This window comes from Anarrhichthys ocellatus, unplaced genomic scaffold (genome assembly GCF_004355925.1).
Source record: "Anarrhichthys ocellatus isolate YVR2014 unplaced genomic scaffold, GSC_Weel_1.0 scaffold4, whole genome shotgun sequence".
Taxonomy (NCBI): Eukaryota; Metazoa; Chordata; class Actinopteri; order Perciformes; family Anarhichadidae; genus Anarrhichthys; species Anarrhichthys ocellatus.
Window position 1 is genome coordinate 3,267,390 of NW_022280034.1, and position 27,680 is coordinate 3,295,069.

At 43.6% G+C, this 27,680-nt stretch overlaps 2 protein-coding genes across 2 annotated transcripts in view; both read left to right on the forward strand.

The window, feature by feature from the left end:
* The first annotated feature begins 161 nt into the window (after positions 1-161).
* On the forward strand, positions 162-4,352 carry vps25 (vacuolar protein sorting 25 homolog). The gene is made up of 6 exons (XM_031843646.1): positions 162-248; positions 1,926-2,071; positions 2,165-2,218; positions 2,331-2,419; positions 2,971-3,046; positions 3,530-4,352. Exons 1-6 carry the CDS (start codon positions 202-204, stop codon positions 3,640-3,642), a joined length of 525 nt encoding a protein of 174 aa, XP_031699506.1. The 5' UTR covers positions 162-201; the 3' UTR covers positions 3,643-4,352.
* A 793-nt stretch (positions 4,353-5,145) lies between these two features.
* The window catches only part of wnk4a (WNK lysine deficient protein kinase 4a), a 36,074-nt gene continuing 13,539 nt past the window's right edge, over positions 5,146-27,680 (forward strand). Inside the window, exons 1-9 of the mRNA XM_031843308.1 lie at positions 5,146-5,292; positions 5,530-6,204; positions 20,496-20,668; positions 21,016-21,236; positions 21,675-21,832; positions 24,640-24,728; positions 25,160-25,379; positions 26,405-26,765; positions 27,294-27,448. Coding sequence (XP_031699168.1) covers positions 5,563-6,204; positions 20,496-20,668; positions 21,016-21,236; positions 21,675-21,832; positions 24,640-24,728; positions 25,160-25,379; positions 26,405-26,765; positions 27,294-27,448 — 2,019 coding nt within the window. The 5' untranslated portion in view covers positions 5,146-5,292; positions 5,530-5,562. The remainder of the gene's footprint in view (positions 5,293-5,529; positions 6,205-20,495; positions 20,669-21,015; positions 21,237-21,674; positions 21,833-24,639; positions 24,729-25,159; positions 25,380-26,404; positions 26,766-27,293; positions 27,449-27,680) is intronic.

Genomic DNA, 27,680 nt, shown 5'->3' on the forward strand with positions numbered 1-27,680 from the left:
TATTAATTTATGTATTCATATTAATGTATTATGTATTTAATTGTTTATGTATGTATTTGTTAATATTTTTGTTTTATATATTTCCATGTATATTTACAGTTATTTGTTTTATTTTGTAAAGTCAGTGTAGCTAGTCGGAACCATTTGAGGGGGTGGACGCTCTTCCGGAAGCTGTCATCTGTGAACACCGCATCAACTGCAATGAGTTTTGAGTGGCCCTGGCAATATAGTTTCCCACCGTTTTTTACGTGAGTCAACTTTTTCTTAAACCATTTATCAACTCTGCTTACTAGCAGCCATTGTTACCTTGTTATTGAATCGACGTACGTTGCTTTTGAGAGCTAGCATCACGTTATCTCGGTTACATGGCTAAACGAAACACAAAATGCTAAGGAAGTGGATTTATTTTTCTACTTACTAGCTTTCTAAAGTTTGTGTAACAGCCACGCATGTTGACCCAATAAGGCTCGACTGCATGCGGTTATTTACAAACATTAACATGTAGATAATCAACGCTGGTGTGTGCAAGTTCAGAGAATGAGTTTAACGTTAGCTGTTAGCACTAACTAGCTGTGATCATAGCTATTAAACAGTGTGACCTGGCTGGTTTTGCAATTTCAGATGTATGATTCCACTGCAAATGTTTTTTTTAATTATGGCTGCACACTATATTTTAATTATATAATTTTTCAAAATCCACATCACAAAGTGCTTCATAAAGGCTACAAAAATAAAGCTCTTGTTATTTGTAATATTTACACACACACACACACAAGCACAAACTCTATTCTATACACATGCATTAATGGAGAGATATTTGTGCACAGGTGCCCCGAGCAGTTGGTGGTTTAGTACCCTGCTCAAGGGCACCTCGGCATTGCCAAGGAGGCGAACTGGCACCTCTCCAGCTCCCAGTAAACCCCCCCTACCTAAATTAAAGCTCAAGTAAAATCATAATAAGGCTTCCCAATTAAAGTAATTTTCTAGAGAGGAGTTAAAGGAGATCACTGACTTCAGCCGACTAGATTCCCTCGGGCAGATTGTTCCAGAGCCTCGTGGCCATGAATGCAAACGCTCTGCCCTCTTTAACTTTAAACCAGGCCTCGAGAACAGACAAAAGACTTCTGCTCGAGCATCTCAAAGGTGTGTCTGGTACTAAGAGGGGAGAGGCCATGAAGAGCCTTAAAAGTGGTCAGTAAAATCTTAAAATATCAGAAGTGTATAGGTAGAGAATGTGGGAGGATCAGCGACGCATATCAGAAAAATGCTGATTAGTCAATGTTAACAGGGCTCAAACGTGATTATTCAACATCTCAATCTGCTGCTATAAAAGCCGCCACTCTACTGGTAAAGCTTTACACATTACTTTCAAACCTGGATGCAGAGATTTGCTTCCGTTCAACAGCATCAGTGAGGTGTGATCAGGGTTAAAGTTCATTCCAGAGGCTTTGTACACGGAGGACATTGTTTCTGTTGAAGCAGGAAAAGACTTTCTACAAACATTATTGTCAGAAATATATGTTGTTCAATTAATATTAACATACCAGACCAAAAGCCGGTGGACAAAAATAGTAAATATTATGTAAATCCAGTTGGGAAAGTGTTTATAGATAATCTAACTAAATAGGAATGTCTAATTCAGTGAATTTAATACCTGAAAAAACATAACATGGTTTTATTCTGTCCAAATATTCACTAAAAACAGAAGAAAACCAGAATTTGAAGACACCGTGGGATAAATGGCATATAACAAGAAGAAGCAGACTTTGATAAAATGGTCTGAATGTGATGTTAGATATATATTTTTAAGGAAAGCGAGACAAACGCTACATTTACAGGTGGATTGAATCTTCGTCTGGTGTTTGCGGTTCCGTATGACTTCCTGTTTACCGTCTTTCTGCTCCTCTCTCTCTCTTTGTGGACAGGCTTCAGCCCAATGTTGACACCAGACAGAAGCAGCTGGCGGCCTGGTGTTCGCTGGCTCTGTCTTACTGCCGGCACCACAAGGTCTACACCCTGGACCTCATGGAGGCTCAGGAGAGCCCCGTGTTCAACAACAAGAAGATAGAACGTATCCTTACGGTCCACCTGTGGCTCAGTCGAGGCCATAAGCATCAACATTTGTTACTTTATGTCTTTTGGTTTGCCCTTAACTGAATTCCAGGAAAACTGTCAATGGAAGCCATTCAGGTTGTGTTTGAGGAATTGAGGAAAAAAGGTAAAATTTTCTTCTATCTAAATGTTTATTTTAGGAATACTTCTCTCATTGTGTCTCACAGTGAATTCATTTCAACAGAAATACACTTTTTTCTCCTTTTTTAACGATTCAGGAAACCTGGAATGGTTGGACAAAAACAAGTCTCGGTGTTTAGTGATGTGGAGACGACCGGAGGAATGGGGAAAGCTAATACACCAGTGGGTGAGTCATGGACCGTAAAACACATGCCGTTCTGTCCGTACTGTGTACATCTGACCAAGAGGAGGAAATGTTCTCTGAAGCAATAAATAAGAAGTACATTTAAAAGCAGAGTAATCCGCTGTCGTCAGAGCATGTAACCTGATTTCTTAAATGTCATACGAGCTAGATGTCTCGCCCATGTCGATGTGTAACCGGGGCTGTAATTAGCTGTTTACATGTACACATGTTAAAGGACAGAGACTTTCAGACAGGGAAAGGACCGCTGAGGCATCAGGGCGTCCGGGTAAAAGGACAGATCATCAGGAATGATGATGTAACTCAAATTAAAACAACAGTGAGAGAGACTATCAGAAGTCCCAGCTGGATGATTCACTACCAGCAGAACTGGATGTCTGATTAACGACTTTGTCAAAACCTTAGTTGCTGCACCTCATTAAAGGCTCTATTTATAACCGTGTGCTCCAGATCTCATGCCTCCGGTACAAAAAATAACTTTTAACACGTGTTGTGTCTGTCCTCATTGATCACTATTCTGTTCTCTAACATTTCAGGTTTCCAAAATCGGGATGGTCAACTCTGTGTTTACGCTCTATGAGTTGTCTAATGGTGATGACACAGAAGGTGAAGGTACGGAACCATTTACAAACGTAAAGATGAATCGGAGTCCGTTCATTGGATTTCAGGCTCATTAACTTATTTAAATACAGTATATTTGATCACTGAGAGTAAACAAAGGATGTCCAAGGACACTTTGCAGAATCACTGACATCTTTTAAATCACTTCTCCAAAGTACAAAAAGAGAGGCTTTTATTCATTGTATTATTTTTAATTCATCTTGTATGTTTTATTTGTTTATATCACTTCTTTTTTAAATCTTTTATCAGAATTTGATTCAGAATCAGTAGGTTTTTGTCATAAAAGTATTGCTAAAATCAGAAAGCTTTAATATAGAAAAGAAGAATATTACAACAAAAATATTTTAAATAATACTATAAAATATGTGCAATATATTTCAATTAAAATGAAAGATCTGTGCAGTTTTTAGAAGTGGTTGTTTTTGTGGAGAAATGTGCAAACTTGTTGCCCGTAACTGTAATCTGCTCCTGCAGAGTTCCACGGTTTAGAGGACTGGATGCTGCTGCGCTCGCTGCAGGCGTTACAGACCGACGGCAAAGCAGAGATCATCACCATGGATGACGGAAAGGGGGTCAAGTTCTTCTGAAGCGATGCTGGACTCACACACACACACACACACACTCCGTCTGGGAGGCCTCGTACTGAACCTCGCGGGGCACATTTTTCCCAAGGTGCACCTCAATGCTCAGCCCAGAGGACACTTTGTCCTGCAGTCGTTGTTGCCTTTTAGTTTGTCTCATTGGAAGAGAAGCAATATCATTTCTTAAGTGTTTTTGGGGGGAAAAAGAGCATTTGAGGTAACGCCACGTTTAAAGTTGTCGCAGGTAACACTTGTTGCCATTTAAACATGCAATGGGCCTTTTCAGGGGACTAAATACTATCTGAATACTCCGGGGGAAATCTCTCCCCACCAGCTGTTTCTTTATTGTAAATACGACTAGTTTTATTTCGATTTGTTGTTTATTTTCTTCCCCTCCCCCCCGTTAACAAATCTCCTGGGTATAATTAGCTGTGACGCTTTTGCTCAGCTGTTTCTCCTGACTCAACGAGACATCCCAAAGCAATCCCAGAATGCAACACCAGGGGGACTTTCTCTTTTGAGAAGAGGAACACCACAGAGACTCGGAACCACCAATCCTGGCCCGACTCAGCTGAGTGTAATCATAGTGGACTTCATGTACAGACTGCTGTCATCCTGTTATTGTGCTGTAGCTACTGTTATATCCTCTCTTTCTGTCTATTTTCAACTTTCTTTTTTTTTCATATCCTGTTGGTAAATAAATTAGAAATTTGCTATACCTGCTTCCTTTTTGTTTCTCTGAGACGTCTTGTGTGTAAACCATGAGTGATAATGTTAACAGCACCGTGCAGACGTGCACCGCAGTGATGGGGATCTCTGCCTGCAGCTGTACTGAACAGATGATCCACTCACATCATGTACTGTTCCTGCCCGTGGGGATGATAACAATCCTGCGTGTGTGTGCGGGACAGGTGGGGCCCAGCCAGGGTGGCCTTGGCTGATAAGTGTCCTGTTTCAGCTTCTGTCCTCTGTGTGGCTCCCCCTGCAGGTTAGACTCGCACGCTGCACACCTTCATTCAGGTTAGCCAAATGACGACAGACTTTAGTGAAGTGACTCGTTAATTCAGAGAAACTAGAGATGCACTTGTCAGTGAGGGGCCAATTAGAAGAGGAAACATCCTGTTCCTCTGCTGGGCTCCTGCTCACAGTGCGAAGTGAACAGGGGGGGGGGCTATGCCTGGCACATATCCAGCTAATAAATACAAGGAAATATCAAAAAACACAAAGTTTATGGATCCTCTCTGAGACACTGTCCCCTCGTTTCCTATGCAGCTCACAATACGGCCCACATTTAGATTTTAAAGCTCTTTTTGGACACCAATTACGCATGAAATGAAAATCGGACCACGCTAATGAAATGTTGGGGTTTTAAAAGAGTACTAGTTTGCAAACACTCCTCAAATCCCTCTGTAATTACTCCCTCTGGTATAGTCGTGTTAGCGCGTCAAAGCTGCGGGAGGGGCGGGGTTGGGAAGGCGCGCACGGGACGCACAGCCCTCCGGAGCTCTGTTGATATAGGCAGAGCCGTCCTCATACACCAGAGGTTATGGCTGAGGACTTCGTAAAGAGGAGAGAAGAGGAAAACTCTGATTATTTGAGTGGGACTATGCGTTAATCTGCGTTTATGTGATTTGTTTTACGCAGCGGCTGTAATGAGTAAGTACACTTTTCTTACTTTCCTGTGTTTGTTTGTTTTTGCATACTAAAATATATTTCGGTGGAGTGTCGCTACAGGTAATGTCATTTCAGATATATTGCAGGCCATGAACTGGTTCGTTATGTTATCAGACCTGTTATTTTGTGGCCAGCCTTTGTTTATTAAAGCCTCTGACATCACGGAAAAGTAACTCGGAACTTATTGTAACGGTATCCTGATGCCATCTCCACATTCAGGTTCTAAACCGAGGAGGCGCTGAACCTGCTACAATGTCACATGCGCAGGTTGAGATCCCAGGACGCGGTTTCCCAGGCCTCCCTGTGGATATGACGGACGACTGCTTGTCCCGGGTCCCCTCCGTGCTGAGGACGCTCGGTTGTGGCGCACGGAGAAACTCTTACGGGCTTCAGAAAATTACCATGGACATCGATTCGCCTCTGTACAGCGGCGCCCTTTCCAAAGCCTTGTCCTGGTCCGCTGAGAATATCCCAACGCTGTCCGAGTCCAGGGCAGAGGATGAAAAAACCGACGAGTCCCCACCGTCGCCCTCCCCAGTTTCCAGCCCGGGCACCAGCTCCAACACGCCCCCCAGCAGCCAGGAGCCCGCAGCCGGGTCTCTAGGTGGGAACTGGGATCCCGTCCCGAGGTCCAGCGCCCGGGACCCCAACTCGGAGTCTGATAATGAACTTCCGAACAAGCAGCACAAGAAGCACAATATCTCGCCTCGCACCATGTTTGATGCCCAGTGGGAGCAGGAACAGAGAGAGGACGTGGAGACCAAAGCGGTGGCGACGTCGCCCGATGGGAGATACCTCAAATTCAACATAGAGATCGGAAGGGGGTCCTTCAAGACGGTCTATAAGGGACTGGACACAGAGACGACAGTGGAGGTTGCATGGTGTGAGCTACAGGTAGGAAGGCTTCTTTTATATTTCACTGTAGAGCAACAGTTGCCAATTTGGATGGAAAAGGTCTGCACACATTTAAATAGTTTTAAATGAGGAAAACCATTTTATTAGCTGTTTTAAATAGCTGGATGATTGCTGATGAAAGCAACGATACATTCAGTCTCACATTTGTGTCATCATATTCCAGGATTGATCTCCTTTATGTGCACCTCCACACCAAATATGCATTGTTTTTTAGCCATATTTTACTCCATATTACCTCCCATAGCAATCAAACCTGTGTCAGGTACACAGGCAGGTACTTTCCCTGCTCTCCTGCCCCACTCATGCTCTAATCCCCTCCTCCTCCCTCAGGTCATCAGAGTTGATGTGAAGCAGCTAATCCACTGACCATTATTCCTTGTTGACCTTGAGTTGGGCTGTGTCAGGCCCGTTCATGGTAACCCGGGTCAAACTGTCAGCTCCCACTGAACCACTCCGCCCGCCATGATCCCCTCTAATCTCTGTTTTCATTAACAACTGGTGACACCAAGGCTGGTTCCTCTGGACGCCTCCACGCGCAAAACCAAGAACAACCGAGAGGCAGCAGACCGTTTAAATATTCAGCCGTGATGATCTGCCAGCAGTATTTTTGGGGGGGATGATAATAGTTACATTTGTGCTTTGAAATGTTCCCATCATACGAGGCAGTACCAAGAGATCTGAGAGATAATGTGTGGCTCACGTGTAGCATGTAAACACTCAGACAGAGGTGACAGGGTTGGTTTTTTTTTAGGGTTTGGCATGCAGCCACCAAATAGCCTGGCTACCAGCTGCCTCTCCTCCTGCTTACATGGTTCAATAGCACAGTGGAGGATTACATTTGCTGTTTTGTGTGACGTGCATTGGTATCAGTATCTTGCACTGAGGTGTGAAGTTGTTCCCTCTAAACCTCAAATTAAACTGCGCTGTCAGCAATCACCTCAGTCCGATGGAGTTGTATTCTGACATTGCTGAGCCACAAAAGCACCAATGAACTCTGCACAGAGGCGGGATCTTTGTATTGCGTTTAAAGGCTCTGCAGGAGGCACCGGCACGCAGACAGTCAGGGATTGCACAAAGGGGAAGTGAATCTGCCCCCGAGGGGTCAAGCTCCCAGCACCAACAGGTGGGGACTTCTGCCTCGAGAGCCCACCTGTGCGTTCACACAACAAGCGTCTGTTTTGGGGAAAGGAAGGAAGAGAGAGAGAGTCCCACCCAGGATCTTTGAGAGACACCGGATGTCCCTTTACCTGTCCTAACTTTCACAACCTCAGGTCAAACACAAGCAGGTGTGGTGTGACTTTTAAAGCGCTTGCTTTTAACTTCTGTTGAGGGAAATAAGTGTGACACATTGTGTTGTGGCTCTTTGGCCGTGGTCCATGTTGGAAATAAGCTGGCTATTTCATCGCCTGACTTCAGACATGAGCCCAGTTAAGCCCCCTTTAATCGCCCCTTAATGAGCTTAAAGGAGGCCATTGTTTATGTGGTTACTGTTGTGATAAGTTAACCTCAAAGACACGGACTCGACTGCATGCCGCGTTTCTTATAACTGAAATCGCCACCCCGTCCTCCCCGTGTGCCCCTGATTGCTTAAATGAACACAAAAGCTGGCTGTTGGTGGCTAAACACAATCGCCTCTGTAATGTTGACGGAGCCGCAGTCCAAGGTGCGTCATTACAAGTCAGGTAGAAAAGGCCCTAAGCTGTTGTAACTATGTGTTGCTGAGCCTGAGCCAGAAGATCAGCTGCTCAGAATGGGACCATATAAAGATCACCGTTTGAGTTAGTCGTCATTATAACTGAGACACTCGGAGGAGATCTCCTGTGTGCGCTGTGTTGTCTCTGTTGTTACACTGGTTTGTCTTGGGCGTCGTTCTCTGGATCTTTGTTTTTGTGCCAGCAAACAAAAAGCAAACGATACATTTAGATTATTCCATGACATGCAACACAGAAGCTCAGCCAGGACGGCATAAGATACAAGACACGGCTCCAGTCCCTTCATGGGCATTGATAATTTCAATAATCATTAAAATGTAATGTTCAGTTTAAAATCAAGAACTAACATCCATGAAAACACCCAAACAAACAGAGAAATGAAACATTTAGACATCCGTCGACTAACGCTCGTATGATCTTGTCGACTAATCGGTAAGTTTTAATGACATGATCCCAAAGAATCAACAACAAAAGCACCACTTAAACAACAAGTCATTCAGCAGAAAGAACGACAAATCAACCAAAGAGAGTTTCATCGACTAAGACTAAAGCGACAGCACAATTCTTCAACTGTAACATATAAATATCAGCCTCAACCGATGATTATTTCCACACCCTTTGCACAAAAATATCTGGACGTCGTGCTCGGAGATTCCCGCCCTCTGTGTCCTTCCTTATCTAATCTTCTCATTCCTTGAACAAACTGTTTTTACTCGAACAAATGTAGAGAAATTTGTGTAGTTACAGGTTGACTGAACACACATTGAATTCATCTAGAGAGCTCATTTCCTCTTTTGGTTGCCTCACACATTTTAGATATCCAGTTACGTCCACCTGTAAAACCTCTTGGACGATGTGCTGCAACCTCTACTTCACTCGTGTTCCTTGTGTTTGTAATGTTATATTTATTAAATGCTGTAAGTTTTCTTTTGCAGTTGCTCCCTTTTGTTGTGATAGTAGATAATCGTGATCAATTAGTCCCACTTCTCCAGTTGTTCATCAATTCAGATAAAGTACACATAGATGAATAGAATAAAATGCAGATTCATTCTTTTAATCAAGTCATTTTTATCATACATTTTACAATAATTAAGAAATTGTTGTGTAAAAACTTTATCATGAACTTTGGATCTTGAAAGGCTTTAAGTTTAGAGCTGTTAAAGTAAAACCTTCCCATGTGGCAGCTGCCTAGCAAACCCCCCACGGCCTCACAGGTGACCCAGGCGCCATACAGGCAACATACTGTAAACTGGGCCTTGAGGGAAATGTATGGTGATTAAAAAATGGATGAGCCATTGTACGGTCTCCTCCCGGCCTCTACACCGAGTCCAAACGAGTTTACAACCTGCTGTGTTTGCTCCTGTATGTCATGATTTTATAGCCGAATCAAGAGCATAAAGCTTCTGTCCGGCAAAGTCAGTGAGTTACTCAGTAACTGAGAGGAATGAGTGCACTGTTGGCACGTATCCTTTTTGGTGAGCCCCCTTTCTTTTTTTTTTTTTAAAGGGCAATTGTTGCACAATACCTGATCTCATTCCAGGGCAGCTCCCCCCTCGCGTCCTCCGGCCTGACACTTTTATACTCTCGTGTGTCATTTTTAAACACAGACCAACACACTTTCCTTCATCGCGCTCTGTACAGACGTTCTCTACCTGCTCTGCTTCGCCACAGCCACCTGTATTCTCAGCACTGTTTCAGTGTTTATGAGGGCCGTCGCCTCGAGTGCTTTTAAAAAAAATACCAATTAGCCAGCAGCCTCGGGTGCATCGATACAAGCAGAGAGACAGAACCCTCTGATATTCCACCTAGTGTTTGCGTTTATGAATCAGCTGTTCATCTGTGCTGTTTGTTAGAGTCGGATAGTTTCAGACTTTTTGTTAATTTTCAAAAGATATTCAGCCGTTGTCGTCGCACTGTTTCAGCTTTGTCTGTCTTTATTAGTGCTTTAACAACTAAGACACAATCATGGAATAATAATTTCAGTCATTGTTTAAGCAAAAATGTCAAACATTCGCAGGTTCCACCTTCTCAAATATAAAGAATTGGTTCAATCCCCTTTTTTTATAGTGGCGATTAGTTTATTGTAAACTTGTGGGGCTTAAGGCTTAAAAAAGTTTCTTGTGAAGCATAACTTGACTTTTGATCTTGATTTACTTAACTTGACATGAAATTATAACATTGCATCAAAGTAGTGCCTTAGCATTTGGTCATTTAATTGATGGCTAATGGCAGAAAATTCTTATACGTAACTGATTCATTTGTTTCAGTCAAGCAAACGCATCGAACATTGAGTGGTTCCAGCCTCTCAAAGAGTGTTTGCTGTGTTGTTGTTGTGTTTGTTGATTATCTTTGGGTTTTGGACTGTTGGTCAGTCAATAAAAAGCTTTATGAAGACGTCCTCTCCGGCTCTGGGAGCTTATGATGGACATTTTTCTGACATGTTTTAGACTAAATAATTGACACATTAGTGAGTAATGAAAATAATTTCCACTTTCAGCTCGACTGATATTTAAAGGTAACAGAGGACAGAATGAGAGGAGGAGGAGAAGGAGGTGTGATGGTGGAAGATTTGCAGCACCACCACTGTAGTAAGAGTTGGAACCATTAATGAAAGTGGGCTGATTGGGCAGAAAGTGTGTATACTTCAGCTCAGAGTTGTAATGCTCATATAATAGCCCCGGATTAAATTTAAATTTAAAGCTGTAAAACCGTATTAGCGTCTTGCTACTCTGGAGCTACGAGGTTCAAGGACGCAAATCCAGCCCTCTGTTGCTTTGCTCCTCGTGCTCTCCTGGGCCTCACACAAGCCTGGCTGCGTAAACCTTTTATCTGAAAGTGGCTGGTGTTCAGTGACTTAACGCAAGCTGTGGGCTTCCTATCAGTCCCGCTGTAGCCAACATCAACACTGACTTTAACTCGCAGGGCGCAGCGAGATCCAGCTTATCAGGGCCTGCCAAAGTTCTCCGAGGAGAAAGTGAAGGAGGCCCGAGAGGACGGCCTGCATTTACACATGGCAGCACGTCACTTTGTTTGCTTTTGGGGAGGGGGGACGGGGGACGGGGGGACAGGCTGTACTGTATGAAAAGTGCACCCATTTGGCGACTGCCCTGCAAGATGCATAACAGCGTCTCTTTGGCTGCTGTTGATAGTGTGTTAGTGTCTTATTTAGGGCGGATAATGCAGGTGCAAGCTGAGTGTTCAGGGGCCTGGGGCCGCTTGGTGCGTTTCTGTGGGGAACTAAATTGCTTGTAGGTGTGAAGGCGAGCTTTGAATGTGTCTTTCTGTCTGTGTTAGACTGGGTTATTGTACACTGCCGCTCATCTAATCCATGCTGGAGAGGGCTGCTCAGTGGGTGCAGGAGATAGATGTGTGGTTGGTACAAACCTGTCGGATGCTTTGAAGACTCAAGATAACTACAGAATCCTTTAAGTGTCACAGAATTAAGGAATAAGTGTCGCTGAAGGCCGTATTTAACTTAAATGTTAAATTAGAGGATTGCAGATTGCAACCAACTAATTGCCCCTCTGATCACTCCTCCCTTTCACGTTAAAGAGTGTGTTAACGTGAGCAGTAGCCTCTGTCATTTCTGATTAACAGAAAGCTAAATGTGATATCTTACATAAACCAGAAGTCAGGCCACGGAGATGTACAAACACAGTAATCTGACTCTCTGTTTGTTTTTCTATTACATTCAAGGCTTCAACAAACATAACCAGTCATAACAGAGAAAATGCAAAGATATTATCGACTGCAAGTGATCAAGCTTCATCTAAAGATAATAATTGTCATCTGTCAGCAGTGAAAAGCTTCTCAGTAAGTAACTCTGCCGCCACAAACTGGGAGCTCTAAGTGGAAACAGAGAGATTATGAACTGGTTGTGTGTCTGCCGGTGTTAATGACCGAGCTGTTGTTCTTCCACCTACACTAACGTGCTGCCTGTGTCTCTGCTGAGTCGCTGCTTTTATTGGTCTCCCTCGGGTGCTGTGGATCGATTCTTCATGTGAGAGATTTCATGAGGTGGATTTGTTTTCCACTTTCCAGTAATAGTTTTCTGCTGACTCACATATAATTCAGTCACTGGCTCTGTTTCATGTTTTTCTAGTTTGTTTCTTGACACCAAGCGTTTCCTCTCAAGGTAACATCAATATTGATCCCTCGAGGAGACTCTTGTGTGTTGTCTTTTTAAAGGACCACAGCTACTGTATATATGCATCTTATATTATTGGATATGTGTCCCGGACTCTCGCTATCTACAGAGACTTGCCCTCATCTCATTTCATTGTCTGTCTATTAACGTTTATTCTGTTTACGGCACTATATTATGTCTTAAACATTAATATTTCCTTTTAATCCTATTGCTTTGTTTGCCTACAAACTATTTCAATTACGGTTTTATTACCTCGGATGCTTTTCTTTTGCTATTTTTATCAATGTGCACTGTTAAATAATACAATTTAATAATTAATAGATAAAAATATCTATGCTTTACATCCAATGAAACCCAAAAGCAACAACAATAAAAATGCTCCAAGACTACTTTTTTATGTTGCTGATGGAGCTGTGACTATCGAGTATTTTCCATTTAATCTGCTGCTTATTTGATGTATTAATTGATTAAACTGTCAACAAATGATCAGAAAATAGTGACAAATGTTCAAATGTGTAATTTCCCAGAACCCAAGTTCTTCAAATTGCTTGTTTTGTGCGACGAACAGCCCAAAACCCAAACATAATCTATAAAATGATGTAAAGAGAAAAGCAAATCCTGTTTTTCACTGGAAATGCCTGTTTTCTCTACAGTGTTGACAGTGTTTCGACTGTACGGCCGTCCCTTCAGAGGAAAACATGTGATCCTCATGCAGCTTGAGGCCCGACTTCCTGCTTCATAAACAAACCGAAGTTATACAAGCTGCTGGGGCTCTGAGGCCATAGTTGGTCAGAGAAAAGCCTGCTCATCGGGGTCACCGCGGGTCGTTTCTCAACTGACCGTGTGTCGGAGCGCGCAGGACGGAGGTGTCGGGGGTGTGAATGTGCTCTTCAGTTGCCACGTGAGTCCTGGAATGAATCGGCCATCGGTGTGTACAGTAATGGCTCAGCCTGGTCTGGACTCAGGCACGTTGCAATGCCCGTCAACAAACACTTGTAATGTGTTTTCTCAGTCAACAAGAAAGCATTAGTCCGTGTTCCTCCCAGGTTTGAACTCTGTCCTCTCAGTTCACATTCATCTTCGACCCCTCTGGGTTTCTAGAGTCATTTTGATTGGACAGAGTTGAGCAGCGAGTCCAGCATTCATACATATTTCATCTCGTTGCCTTCCTGTGACAAGGCCACCGCTTGCATACTGTCACTTCGTAGACTATATCCGGTGCTGGTTGCCAGCGGCACTTTGATAGCACATCCCTGTCTGTCAGTGTAACACTATGCGGCTGCACCCTCTCCTGCAGGCCAAACAAACAAGTCGCCAGAAATACCGTTTCAACACATTTCGTTTCCCAGACTTTCACAAAAACATATTTAAAAAATGAATAAAAGAATGTTTCAATTGTTTTCCCGTATGTGGAATTTCAAGTCATATTCAGGGATTTTTATCAGCTTTATAGTAAAAAAAGCAATATTAAAAAAAGACAAACCTGAGATGAAAGCGCCTCCTCTGTTTGCTGGCGGTTGCTGAGCCTCGGGTCATAACAACCTCAAAGCGCTTTGCTCTAACGTCATATCTCAGTCAGGTAGTAGTTCCCAGCAAAGCTTAGCAGATATTGTTCTGCCTGCACTTCCAGATGTGCGGAGCTTTGTGCATCAGGACGGATCAAACGGTGACCACTTTAGTGACGTCCAGACCTGTGGCTCCTGACACGGAGGTCAAGACACAGTGAATTCTGAGGGGGCGTGAGGTTAGTTTAGATTCAGTTCAACTGTATTGTCCTTGCACAGAGTGCAGGTACTGTTTATCGATCAACAGAAAAATAATTGATAACTGTTTTGACAATTGTTCAAAATTTTTCCATACAAAAATGACAGGAAATGCTGTTTTCAGCCTCTCAAATATGCAGATGTCCTGCTTTTCTCTGTTTTACATCATAATACCACAGTAAAATATGTATGATTCCAGTAGTAGTAACCGATGGAGAAAGGGTTGTAAAGGTGTACGCACATTATTGTTTGCAGCTGCCACAGTCTCCTGGTGGCTCGGCTCAGATTAATCCGGTTTAAGAGCCCACAGGTTCGGCCTCGTAACTATGACGAAGCTTGACAGGCTGCTGTGCCGTACATCTTTCGATACTGGCCCTCTGTGTGCAGGATGCACATGTCATGTGACACATTACTAGTTTATCAGATTGTCACGCAGCCTCTCGGTTAAGTAGGCTTCTCACAATTAGTCGTACAGTAGATGAAGTTACTAACAAGCAGCGGTGAACACAAGCTGGTAAAATTGCAGATATTTTTGTTAACAAATTTGACACAACTTTGGAAAGCATGTTATGTATCGTGTGATTGATACGACCCATAACTAAGCTGCTCTGCATGTATTTTTGAGGACTTAAGTCAGGCTGTGTATCTTCCGGGCATCTTGTGATCTTTCTGTGGTTCTCTGTTGAGGACAAAGTCTTTTCTGCATTCACACTGTTCTCTTCAAACGCTGTTACGTGGACAGAACCGGCTCTATGCTTTCCCATCTGGCATTTCAAAGCTTCCTTTCCTTGCAGGGTTGTTTTTTGATCTGATTCGAGCATGATCGTCCTCTTTTCTCCACTTAGCTTTGACCCGAGCTCAGCTGAAAAGTGTCAAACTGGTCTTAAAACTGCAAACACGCCACGGACGTTTACGAGTGTTAAAGTTGAACAAAGGCGGCATCGTTCATGAACCACTGATGAATTATTGTGATCAGTCTGGGTAGTTCCCAAAACATTATCGATGCGCTGACATTTCAGCCGTTGCAGTTTACAATTTAAGCATTTAATGGATACCTAAAGCAACTATAGAGTAAGTATTTGTCATTTCTGTTATCACAAGCTGTCATGTCAAAAGCGTAATAGATGTGGACGAATGAGGTGTATCAGGTGGGCAGCGTGCAGGGAGAAGTTACCCGTTACTACAACATAAATCTCAGTTTGAAAAGGCAAGAGGATTATTTAAGAAGAGAGGCCTTTGAAGGACCTTCGTATGAGTGCAGAGCAGTTTATAGAAGACTGTTAACTGAGGTTTTAGTGAGTCTCTAAAAGCAAACGTCAGACTGGCTAAGAGATGTCAAGAATAACAAAGTAAACACAGTAAAGATACAAGATCTCCCAGATCTCAAACAAATCAGTGCATCAAGGTGACGCAATACTTTCTGAGGCAACTCATACTGTGCAGAACAGAGGACAGCCTTGTACTTTGTGCAAATATATTAAAGCTAGACCCATATATGGACCAGGCAGATGTATTTTAGCTTTAGCCCATTTTAGCTTTTTCCGTTTATTGATATTGGTGTTATATGTTGGCCGATAAGGAATAAGAAAAAGCAGTGCAAATATGCCAAATAAAGTAGGCTTAAGTACATAGTCTGTACACCGGAGAACACTAACAAGTTGATTTTTCACGGATCGTGCTGTAAATTACATTAATTTCTAAAAAAATAAGGATCTAAACCCGATGGAAAAAGACTTTTCACTGTTGAAAATACGCGAGAGACAGTGTAATCCTGCATCTAGGTCTCTCCTACTCGTGCAGGTAATTAGCAATTAGCCGGGCGCCACAAGTCGGGTCAGGTAGTCGGTGTGAGAGCAGCAGTCAGAGGCCGGTTTGAGTCCCCGGTCCTGATGAGATTAATGGCTCACCTCCCTCTGCCCGCTCTGTTTACAGAACATGTTGGGTTTCTCTTGGAAAGAGCACACTGCCACCTCAGTTCTCACCTGCAAACATCTAAATGCAACACTGTACCAGTGTAAGTGCCTACGTGCGTGTTTATACAAAGTGTATGTCACTCAGGACGGGTATGTCAGTGTTGGAGGCATGACGACAAACTGTTTTTTTCCCTCTTTGCCTTTGACCTCAATCCCAGTTCTTTGCGAGCTGGTCGTCACCGAGCTCTGAAGGTTCTCCCCTCTGTCATCCAAAGGTCTCTGTGAACTTTGACCTAGTATGATGAAGACGGGAGGAGGAGGGGGGAGGACTTACCTTATCCTTCTGACTTTTTGGGGTTTTAAGCAGGAGGTGTCAGAAAGAGGTTCAAGCAGAGGTCAAGGTACACGGAAAAGTATGCCAGATCAATACGATTATTCCCGGAATACACAAAAAGTTCTTCTTTGACAGATTGACAGATTTTGAACATATTCTCCATCTGCCTCGATCCCATACTGTCTATTAACAGTCTTTTCTAGCTTTACAACTAATATTTGTTTTCATAACCAACTAATCTTTACCATATTTTTTCAATGTATTGTCAATGTGTTAACACTATAAATGATCAGAAAATAGTCATAAATGGCTATTACAATTTCGCAGAACCCTGAAACACTTTATTTGAGCTGGCAATATCCGTTACATTTCTTATTGTCAACAAATGAAAAGACCAAAGCCAACAAAGAATTGGTCCTACTAACAAGTAGGCTGTTGTCTTTGTAGCCAAAGTCTGATCTCATTCCTCTGAGCCATAGAGCTCAATTTACTTTATTAAAAACACTAATAAATGAGCCAAACTGCTGCACTGTGTGACCTGTTCCTTCATTACGACAAACATGGGCACTGTGGTTTATTTTGAGTTAATCCCACATTCACGTTCCTGATGCCGTACAGTATAAATACTAACTCAGCATATGTGTGTTAATCCACGGCTGAAAATTGTCCCCAACAAATGACGTTCCTTATAAAACTACAGCGACCAGCTGTTTTAGGAAATTGCTATTATTATTGTGACCTTGGTAGCGCCAAATTAGCGAAGCGAAGCTCTGCTCCCGGCCAGAGGAGGAGACGCTTCTGCCGGGTGCACAGCTCTCCTCCTCCCGCCGGAGCTCCGACTGCAGGTCGAAGGCTACAGCGAAGCCGGATCCGGTTCTGTCCACGGTGGGCCGGTTGCTGCTGGAGTCTGAGCTGAAGGACTTTCTGTGAACCTGCATGACTGATTTCACGCGGAATCCAACCCGTTTGCAACGATGACGGGCGTTACGAATAATAATAATAATAATGTATAGAAATAGGCCATGTTCTCGCTGATGGTCTCGTTTATTTATTTAGGTCACATAGAGGCATCAGTATTAAACTGAGACTGTTTCATAACCATTTCGAGGTTCCTCGTAGTAAATTTAACATCGTTTTGAATGCGGAGCCAAGTGTTCAAGACATGGTGCTGACAAACTGCATTGAGACTCCAGCTTCTAACCCTTAAATCCTTGTGGGCTATAAGTGGTATGAGTGAATCTATTTTTTCACTTGCCCTACTTTTCCCTCTGTGTTTAGTCAAGATTCCTACAGACACCACAGTCTGCCCACACTGACTGGATCCTGGTCAGACTTAATCTATTTGAGTGTTACATCAGGACAGTGCAAACGTATTAAAACCCCGCAGCAGACGCCACCGTATTTAGTGCAAATGTCGGCTGACATGTCGTGTTCATGTCCCGGTTGTCATAATAGGGGCGCTGACAGGGACTTCTTAATACCAATGGCTCCTCTACCATCAACACTCAACACTGCTTATGTAACTCCACTTATGTGGCACCGAGCCCAAATATTTCCAACCCCAGCTATTGCACATACACACACACACACACACACACACACTTCCCAGCAGCAGCTAAGAATAAAATATCCAGCTGGAAGAGGCGACAGCATGAGAAAACTTTTAGCTCATACTCATTCACACACCACTTAATCTGGACTGTTTTTATGGATATACTCGCTTGCCTTTTCAAAATGGAGGTGGTTTGTAATTGTACCCCCCCCGCATGCCTCACTTTTCAACGAGGGGAGGAGGAAGAGAGCAGTAGATAGATGCAGTCAAATATCTGGTGGAAAAGTTAGATGGAAGCCGTGCACTGCTGTCAACAGGGCCTCTGACCAAAGACAGATATTATTAAGTCTAATTGAAACACACTGTAGTTATATGTTATGAATTAAATAATCATTTCTAATAATTGGTCCTGATGGGAAAACAGTCTCAGTCAAACTGTGTGGTTGGTTTTTCCTTCCTGCTGTTAGCAGCTAAAGTGCGTGTTTTTACTGGGAGGAGTCGTTATGTGAGCCTGAAATTAACCAATAACAATAAAACCACATAACAGCATGGCAGTGTTAATGCAGTTCATATCTGTGCTTTGTTGTTTCCATCTGTACTTCATTTTCCACTTCTTTGGCATTTTAAATGAGAAATTCCTCAGTTTTTTGGACACCTTTTTTGATGAGTCACGTAGTTTGTTCTACGGCTCACATTTTTTGCCACAGCAGGACTTCTGTTTTTTCCAAGAGCTCCTCTGAAGTTGCCAAACATCGTCTGCATTTTGCTTTTTAATGTTTTGCATGCCAAACTCTAGTAAGTCCTGCGGTTTTGGATATGTCAGAGTCTCCGAGTGGCTCGGGCCGCGTGCCACAACTAGCGCGTGCTGCGCTGACTCGGTGTCCGCTGCACAGGCGACTATCCACAGGAGACAAAGCTCGCCATGCATGGGGTCCGGTGTTATCGCGCTTAGATACATAAATATCCAGATGCACATCAACCCATATAAACCCACTGACTCACTCACCCTGGCTCACGCACAAACCGCACACGTTCACGCCATAATTTATGTCATGATGCAGATGCAAATCTAGTGACCTCAATGTCCGTTGATTTGACGTCTTTAAGGTCCTTTTTAGATAAAAGTTGAACTGGCTTGTTCACAATATACATTAACATTTGAGGGATAAACATGTTATATAGACATTACTTTAAGATGTTCTTGTAAAACCATTTAGTGTTTCTGACAGAGGTCTTGAGGAATAAGCTGCAGCCTGTGTTCACATCATAAACTGATCCACTTAAAAAGTCACCTCTGTGTCCCTCTTTTGAACCCCGGGCCTCATGTTTGAGTCGCTGGTGTAATATGATGTCCTGACAGGTGACTGATGCAGGTAAAAGAGGGTCTTGCGTTGTGCGTCTTCACACCGGACAGGTCTTGAAACAGTCTGATTGAGCAGCAACACCTCTGCACTCACTGAGAAAGAGCAGAGAGGAAGGAGAGAGAGAGTAGCGGTTAAGTTGATAGTAAGCATAAACATATGCAGAGCTTTTTTCCCAGAAATCCGCCTCAATGCAGGATTCATGGTCCTGAAGTCTCCCACGAGTTTTCCACTAACCACCCACCACAGGCAGAGTTACTCCAGCAGCAGCTAAAATCGGGCCATTCATCCTAAGAGGAAGCACAGAAATGTCTTTGTTCATCCAGCGTGATTGCCGTGTTTGGTTCAGTTTTACATTGGATTTCGGAAACGTCCACCTGACATGTGTCGAGTCAGAGCTCCCCTTATTGGAAAATAAATGTGATCATGTAACTGGAGGGTGGCCCAGATGGATGAACCTGTGGTTGCCGGTCCCGCTGTGAGCTCATTAGTTAAAGTAACAGTGATTTATCAAATTGGTCCCGTGTATTTGCGAGCGGTGTTTACTGCTACCTTCTTACGTAACCGTACAAAACCCTGACGGGACCAGAGCTCCACAACTCAGCTGTCAACACAACTGCATCTTTTATGGTTGACAAAACAGTCTCACCTCAAGGTCCATTTAGTGGAGCTTTCAGTCATATCACATGACCTTCATCAGCATGCAGCTCTTTCCTGACTTTGAAAAAAAAAAAAAAAACGTCTTACTTCTAGTTAAATTTCTTTATTTATTAACTGTTCTGGAGTGTTTACATCACACTTTTATACCGGTGATGATCAGGTTTTTGGAGTATACCACTTCTGTGTTTGTGCATATAAAGGTCCTACCTGGATAAACTCTATCCTGGTTTTGAGAAACCTGAATATCCTGCTCAGGAACTGGCATACTGTAGCATGTAAACACCTCGAAGAGGTTTCAGATCATTCGCTACTATGTATGCAGGTGCATCCTCAACACAAGGTGTAACTAGATAGAGAGTAAAACAATGATAATCATGAGCCACACGGTGGAATAAAAGTCTGAGGCTTTTATTACTGCAGATAGAAGCCAGCAGAGCAGTAAACGCAGTACTTTTTTAGCCCAGTGCCAGAGCTAAAAACAATGTTGAGAGGACTGCTCCTAGCAACCGATATCGCTTTCTGTGTTGACTGAAAATGACATTGATTGTGCAAAACAAAACATCTCCTCTCCCAAGCAGAAATCGGCTAACATAACACGGAGACGATGTCAGGCTGATTGAATGACGTGAAACCAAATGGCAATCTGATTCTGAGGCTCGTGAATTTGTCCCCGGGATCAACAAAGTCTTTTGTTATCTTATCCAGCCACAAAGCAAACAAACAGCTGCTGAAGTGACTCCATCGGTTACAGAAATGACACGGTGCTAATAAGTCATGTAACTAAACGACTGTGCACGTAAACTCACAACAGCGTGATGTTCTCTCCAGACCCTTAAACTGACCAAAGCGGAGCGACAGCGCTTCAGTGAGGAGGTGGAGATGCTGAAGGGCCTGCAGCACCCGAACATCGTCCGCTTCCACGACTCCTGGAAGTCGACGGTGAAGGGCCACAAGTGCATCATCCTGGTGACTGAACTCATGACCTCAGGCACGCTCAAAACGTGAGTCCCTCCATCCGATTCCCCTTTAAACTGCAGTCCTTTATGAGAAAAGATTTTTTTTGAATACCTCCATAACGAAAAGCAGTGTCTTTTTTTTCCTCTCTGTCTTTTTACAAGAAGGTGTCGCATCTCTCAAATGGCGGATATCCTGTTTCCATAGAAAAGAGTCTGATGTTTGACAGCTTGCAGAATAAAGAATAGCTTCACTTTGGATACAATCTTCCGGGAGATAATTCACTTTAAAACTTCCTGTTGGCTGTCAAAATAAGAGATGAGTTATTTCTGGCACACTCTCCCCGTGCATGTTTGAATACGGGATGTTTAGTCTTGTCCCTCTTTTGTTCTAGGTACTTGAAGAGGTTCAAGGAGATGAAACTGAAGCTACTGCAGCGCTGGAGTCGTCAGATCCTCAAAGGGCTTCACTTCCTGCACACGCGCACTCCTCCCATCATCCACCGGGACCTCAAGTGTGACAACATCTTCATCACCGGCCCCATCGGCTCCGTCAAGATTGGAGATCTTGGTCTGGCCACTCTCAAAAGTGCCTCTTTCGCTAAAAGTGTCATTGGTAAGTGCACATTCTGTCAGATAAATTACACAAAGATCTCCTTCCACTGATATCAGAAACACCATTTTGCTTAAATCTAACAGTTTATGACTATTTAAGAGCTCTTTGGAAATTGGCTGAAACATTGAAAATGCCATGAATCTTAAATTGTAGAGGGACTGCAATGAAATTAAGCCTTTGTTTACATTCCTAAATGCTTCTTATTTTGCATTAGAGTTCCATTTTCTGCTGCTTGGATCCCGTCGTCTTTCCGTCTGTCAAATCACCAAAGAAATTGATTTTTGAAACACAAACAATGCACAAAACCGGAGTTGCTTTTGAAACACTAGAAAAAGCACAGAAGACGAGGAAACAAGCCCTTCGTCTTGTAACATTAGGTGGTACTTTTGTATGTGCAGCACCGTTGACCGTTACCTCTGCCCTGTGAAACCCTGACAGGAACACCAGAGTTCATGGCCCCAGAGATGTACGAGGAGAAGTACGACGAAGCGGTGGACGTCTACGCCTTTGGAATGTGCATCCTGGAGATGGCCACCTCTGAGTACCCGTACTCCGAGTGCCAAAACGCCGCCCAGATCTACCGCAAAGTCACCAGTGTGAGTAAAGGGAACGGAGGGAGGACCGCCTCGGGTTTATTTAATGTAATTGTCCACATACGTTTCTTCCATGTGGAATTAGAGGATGTCTTGTGTATACGTCTGGATATCCTGAATCCTTGGAAAGTAGCGAGGCCACACATGGAATAAAAGCCTCCGTTTGTCCATTACAAGCTCGCGGTGTAGAACTGTACCATAATCTGACCAGTTTTTTTGTTTTCAGCCTGCAATCATGACGCAGGTTCGCACATGTTCGACTGATTGCCAGTGTTTCTACCAGATCAAAGATCCTGGTTCGCTGTAATATTACCTTCTCCGCATAAAAAGGACTTAACGACACTGACGTTTGCAAATGTTTTGTCTGAACTTTAGCCTTGCAGAAAAAAGATATTTTAATAGAAGCCATCTTAATTCTTACATTTCTGTTTACGGATGAAGAGGGCTTAGATACCCGCAGGACCTCAACTGATTCAGATCATATCAGAAAGTTTTACACAGAACATTTATTGGGGAATTCTTAGAAAAGAAGACCAGGAGCAGTATAGCGAGTTTTAAGACTTGTAGCATTACAACAACTGCTGCTGTATTTCTCATTCGATGAAGCCACGGTGGGCAGAAGCAGGCGACGGTAGAATTATATGTTTTGGGAAATTGTGTCTCACTCTGTACTCGCACAAAGACGGCTGTTTGTTTCGTGCGTGTCGTGGACGCAAAGCAAGCAGCTTCTGACGGAGGCTGGAAAGTGAGAATGTGAGAAAAGCGACGAGGCCAATGAGTCGCTGTGGTTCTGGCTCCTCCACAAACAAGACAACATAATAATGTTCCGTGTGCAGTCGGAGCAGCTTACACATGCATGTGCAGCACAGACGACATCTGTCAGTTTATTGGTATAAAACATTAAACACTGTTCACTTATATGTCTGACTTGTACTTGAAGTCACTTGCTATTAAAGGGGCCGACAGGATATAGCTTGACATGTGAAAGGCAGAACATAAACAAATGTTGTAAAGTTCTTGGACATGTTTTTTTTTCCATGTCGGTGGTCTCAACTGTCTGCAGACTTTTCTTGGTCTTGTTCATAATGTGGATTCAATTTCACAGAAGTAAATTAATAAGGAAATAAGCCTTCTAGTATGAATTACATTGACAATACCTCAGGCTTTAATTTGCAACTATAAGAGCCTCCACGTCATTTTCTAACCTGACTGCAGGAATTTGCTGCTCTTCGGCTCGGGCTGTAACTAATTATAGTTATAGTTGTATATTATATTCCTCATTAATGATTCACTGTCTGGTTTTTAAATTTAAGAAAATAGTGAAAGATGCACATCACATGTCCCAAGAGCCCAGATTTGCGTTTTCACATCTTTTGTTTTGTCCAACCAAGAGTCCAAAACCCAAAGATCGTACTCGCCGTCTCTCACACCAACTCCAGTCTCGCATCTCAAGTTGCTAATCGGACTGTAAACGATTAGCAGCGCAATGAAAAGGAAGTCTTGGCACGTATATATCCGCTGGCTACTCCGGATCCTCAGAAACAAAGCCCGTCGTCATGACCATAGCTGAAGGCTTTTATGCTTTATTCTTATGTGAAATAATTGTTTTAAGATCATTGAAATGATTGTCTTTAACAAATGTGATGCACAAAAATCAATATGACAACCGTCTTTTATTTCTCAAGATCCGATCTTGACCTCCGTCACCTCAGGAAAAAATAAACGAGTCATAAATTAGATTTGGTTTTGAAACCTGATTCATTCTGAAGGTGCCTGCGAGGAAACTGAAGCAAAAGCTTCAAACAAAGAGACCTCTGTGCTCTCTTCAGATAATAGCATTTCAGTTTTGGGCTACGCAATTTGTGAGTTTGGCTGAAATTCTTATGTAACTTATCAGAAGAATGTGGCTGTAGCGCAGCGGGCGGTTCGTCCTTTAACCCCAAGGTTGGAGGTTCGATCCCCGGTTGCTACTGTCGTGTCCCTGAGCGAGACGCTGAAACCCCAAGTTGCTCCCACTGCAGCCCACTGCCCCTAAATGTTTAGGATGGGTTCAATTTACAGGTCAGATGTCATGTATGTACCTTTATGTATATGACAACTGCAATAAAGGTTTAAGAATGCATTCTTTGAAGACAATTACAAAAGTCAAACACGTGTTTTTTCGTGCTTTGTCTCACTTAAAAAGGGAGCAAAAATATCTTAAGCAGAAGATTTGTGGTCATAACAAGGCAGACGGCAGCTTCTTTGTGACGTGTGTCAGTCTGTATCACTCTAATTATTTGCGTGTTTTGACCTAACATCAGCTGGTTGCTTGGGTATCTGTCGGCCAAACATCTCTTTGACCTCGACTCTTCGCTCTCTTATCTGCGTTTTTAGGGATGGGAGCTCTGCTGTAATCTATCTACATTCTCGTGATAGCATTTAGGAGTAACTCCCTTATTTCATTTCATATAAGTGAGTAGCCTGAATATTTTCAGTCTTGAGATGAAAACTCTGCATACGAGCTCCAGCTGTCACGGTTTTTTTCCATTTGTAGCTACGAGCTCTTGGTGTTGTCCCTTCTGGTGTTGACATGATCGCAGAGCCGAAGAGATGCCTCGAAGCAGAGCATTAACATGCAGTGAAGGTGGGAGTGTCTGCTACTGCTTCGATTAGATCCTCCTGACAGGAGAACTGCGGGATAAATGCACAAGGATGAGATCGATGCTATTGATCACTGATTCTGTTTAAAGCAGCACCCTCCTCTGGTACTGGTCGATTCAGTATGAAGCCCCGCAGATGAAGTCAAACTCTCCTGATTGTGTTCACAGGGAATGAAACCTGATAGCTTCTACAAAGTCAAAGTCCCGGAGCTCAAGGAGATCATTGAGGGCTGCATTCGTATGAACAACGATGAAAGGTAGAAACACACACTGTGATCAACACCGTTAAAATAACAAACAGCTCTCTTATTCTCTATTATAAAGTGCACTAATCCCTGTTCCAGGAGTTTTCTTCTGGCTGATTTGAAAAGGAGTTTGACTACAAACTAGTGCAACTGACAAAGTGGCTCGCTGTTTTTCTACCTAAACTGTATTAAAATGCTGTTTTCTATCATGTTTAAACAACTTCAATGAATCATATAAGCCGCTGCAGGATTGTATCAAAAACAATATAATATTTTATTTACAAAACCAGGAGGCTGACAGATGTGTCGGTAACACTTTCTACCATGCAAATGACTATAATGCATTATAAAGTACAACTTTAAATCAAGGTCTGGGTTTAAAAAACTGCAAGCTGGTCCTTTTAAGATGTGTCTTAACGACTGCTTTCCTTCCTTTGCTGCAGGTTCACCATTCAGGACCTCCTGGATCACCCCTTCTTCCAGGAGGACAACGGCGTGCACGTGGAGCTGGCGGAGGAGGACGACATGGTGAAGTCGGGCCTGAAGCTGTGGCTGCGCATGGACGACACCAAGAAGCTCCACGGGAAGTACAAGGACAACAACGCCATCGAGTTCCTGTTTGAGCTCTACAAAGACGTGCCCGAGGAAGTGTCTCAGGAGATGGTAGGCAGACCGTTACCGATTCGCTCACCCAGTTTGTTGCAGCCGTTAGCGAGGAAATTGAGTAATTGATCAACGGATAGCGGCGACCTCAGCCAACCCTTTCTGTGCATCCTGTTCTAGATTTATGGTGATTTTATAGGTTTTCTGGGGGAAGGATGACAGGATATGGAGTTAGTATTGACCTCTCCTAATGCAATTAAGCGCCAGATTCCTCCACACAAAAGAAGGATGCCATGTGGTTGGATGACAGCCTAGATTGGACTCAGTTGTAGTGTTTCTCGTAGCTAATTGTTAAGTTGAGATACAGATCAAAAGACACAGGTTAAGCTAACATCACATAACTGAATCTGACAGTATTAGCGAAACAGAAATTCCTTTGAGTTATCCGTCTTTTGACACTTGACCCCCAAACAGTAAATGCAGGTTCACTAATGCACCCAGGCATCATTATTGTGTCTTCTTTTACAGCTTTGAAAAGCGCTCCAGCACATAAAGAGAGCGCCTTGCAGAGTGTGTCAAGGGCACGACTCAACATTTAATCATCAGCGGTTCGTAATGTGAGATCGTGTCTCAGGAAGCCGCCGAGGTCACGTCTTTAATAATATAATGGCTCTCCTGCCTGTAACGAAACGGGCCTTTATGCCCCCCTCCATAGAGGTCGCTTTTAATGAAAATGCAACCCACAATTCCTTACCTGTTTACCTCTGTGTGGTAGTTTTCATCAAGATCAAATTTGGTATCAGCAGGGGACATCTAGTCCGGCCGATCTGCTGTAATCCGACTATGTGTTGAGAGGCGGGTTCGGACTGAGTGTCCCACTTTGCTGGACTGGGTGTCACAAGAGGCTGTGTAAGACAGAAGAATGGAGTCTGTGTGCTTTGGTTTCACAAATGTCACAGCAGGTCAATAAGTGCAACAGCCCTTGTCTACACAATGTGGCGGGACACCAGGGACCGTGACTTATATATATATTTATGTATGTTCATGTTGTGCCCTGACCATTTCTGTGTGCTGTGTTTACGCAGGTTGTGCTTGGCTTTGTGTGTGAGGCAGACTTCAAGCTCGTGGCCAAGGCCATACGGGACAGGGTGGCGGCCATCAAGCGGAAGCGAGAGAAGCTGAGGCGGCAGGCGGAGGAGCGGAAGAAGAAGCAGGAGCGAGAAGCCACAGAGGAGGAAGCGGAGACTCACCGTTCTTTACCTAAAGTCAGCGACGTCGTCGCCAGAGAGTCCCCCATCCCGGCCCTGACGCCTCGGGCCCCCATCCTGTCCCCCGTCACCAGCTCAGTGGACTCTGGAGTCAGCTCCAACTACCCTGCAGAGCCGGAGGAGCCAGAGGCAGACCAGCACTTCCACATCCGCCACAACAGCTTGTCCTCAGCTAACTGTGAGCCGCCTCATAAAACACCACATACAAGGAAATGTTTGTAGGCTCTCTACATCCGTGGTGTTTGCATGTTTTCAGATCGAATTCTTTGGCTCATAAAACACTTTGGAAACCAATAGTGTGCTGCAGGAATGAATCCTATAACTGGCAAATAGCTTTTTTTTAACTTCCTGTTCCCTTGTCTCAAAGATATTCTTGTGAACGCGATATCTCAGAATTTCTTTTCTAAACGTGAACTCTGCAGACAAGTGTTTGACTTGAGATCAGAACAGAGAGCTGTTCTCAGTTTTTATCTGAAACAACGCAAATATTCTTGTTGGTGGTCCTTGTGGATCAGTTTGATCTCTAAATAAATTTGCCTGTGTGTCTCCAGAGCAGTGTTAATCCACAGTGGGGTACGTCTCAGTTTGGGGTCATTAGATGTGTTGTTTCAGGTCGTGTGTGTATGTGTTGTACAGTTTGTGTCAGTTAGTGAAGCCACAGTTGGTCACATGCTAATTAATGGCTTATGTCCTTTTGTTGAAACAGCTGACTGCGAGACGGATGGCTATCTGAGCCCCTCTGGGCTTCAGGATCCGCTGGAGGCCGGCAGCTTCAACGCGTCCGGGACCCCTCCCACCACGCACACCGACGCGCTGACGGCTGCAAACGGCCTCCCCATCCCGGCCCTCCGCTTCCCCTCGGTGAGTGGCCTCGATTGTAGAGCTTGTCATCAAAGCGTGGAGAGCATGGAGAGGGGGTGTGGAGGCGAGAAGGATGACATTGAAGACTTTACGAGACCTCCTTCATCAACATGTCTCAGTCTAACACAGTGCTGCCAGGGAGTTATGTAAACAGTGTATAGTTGGAGAGTAACACCTGACAATGAGGTTCACAAAACCTTCAGCAGTCGTAACTCACAACTCACTTTTTCCA

Coding starts and splice junctions, on each gene's coding strand:
- vps25 (XM_031843646.1), top strand. CDS start 202: ATGAGTTTTGAGTGGCCCTGGCAATATAGTTTCCCACCGTTTTTTAC. Junction 2,072..2,164: donor CAACAACAAGAAGATAGAAC/GTATCCTTACGG, acceptor ACTGAATTCCAG/GAAAACTGTCAATGGAAGCC. Junction 3,047..3,529: donor TGATGACACAGAAGGTGAAG/GTACGGAACCAT, acceptor CTGCTCCTGCAG/AGTTCCACGGTTTAGAGGAC.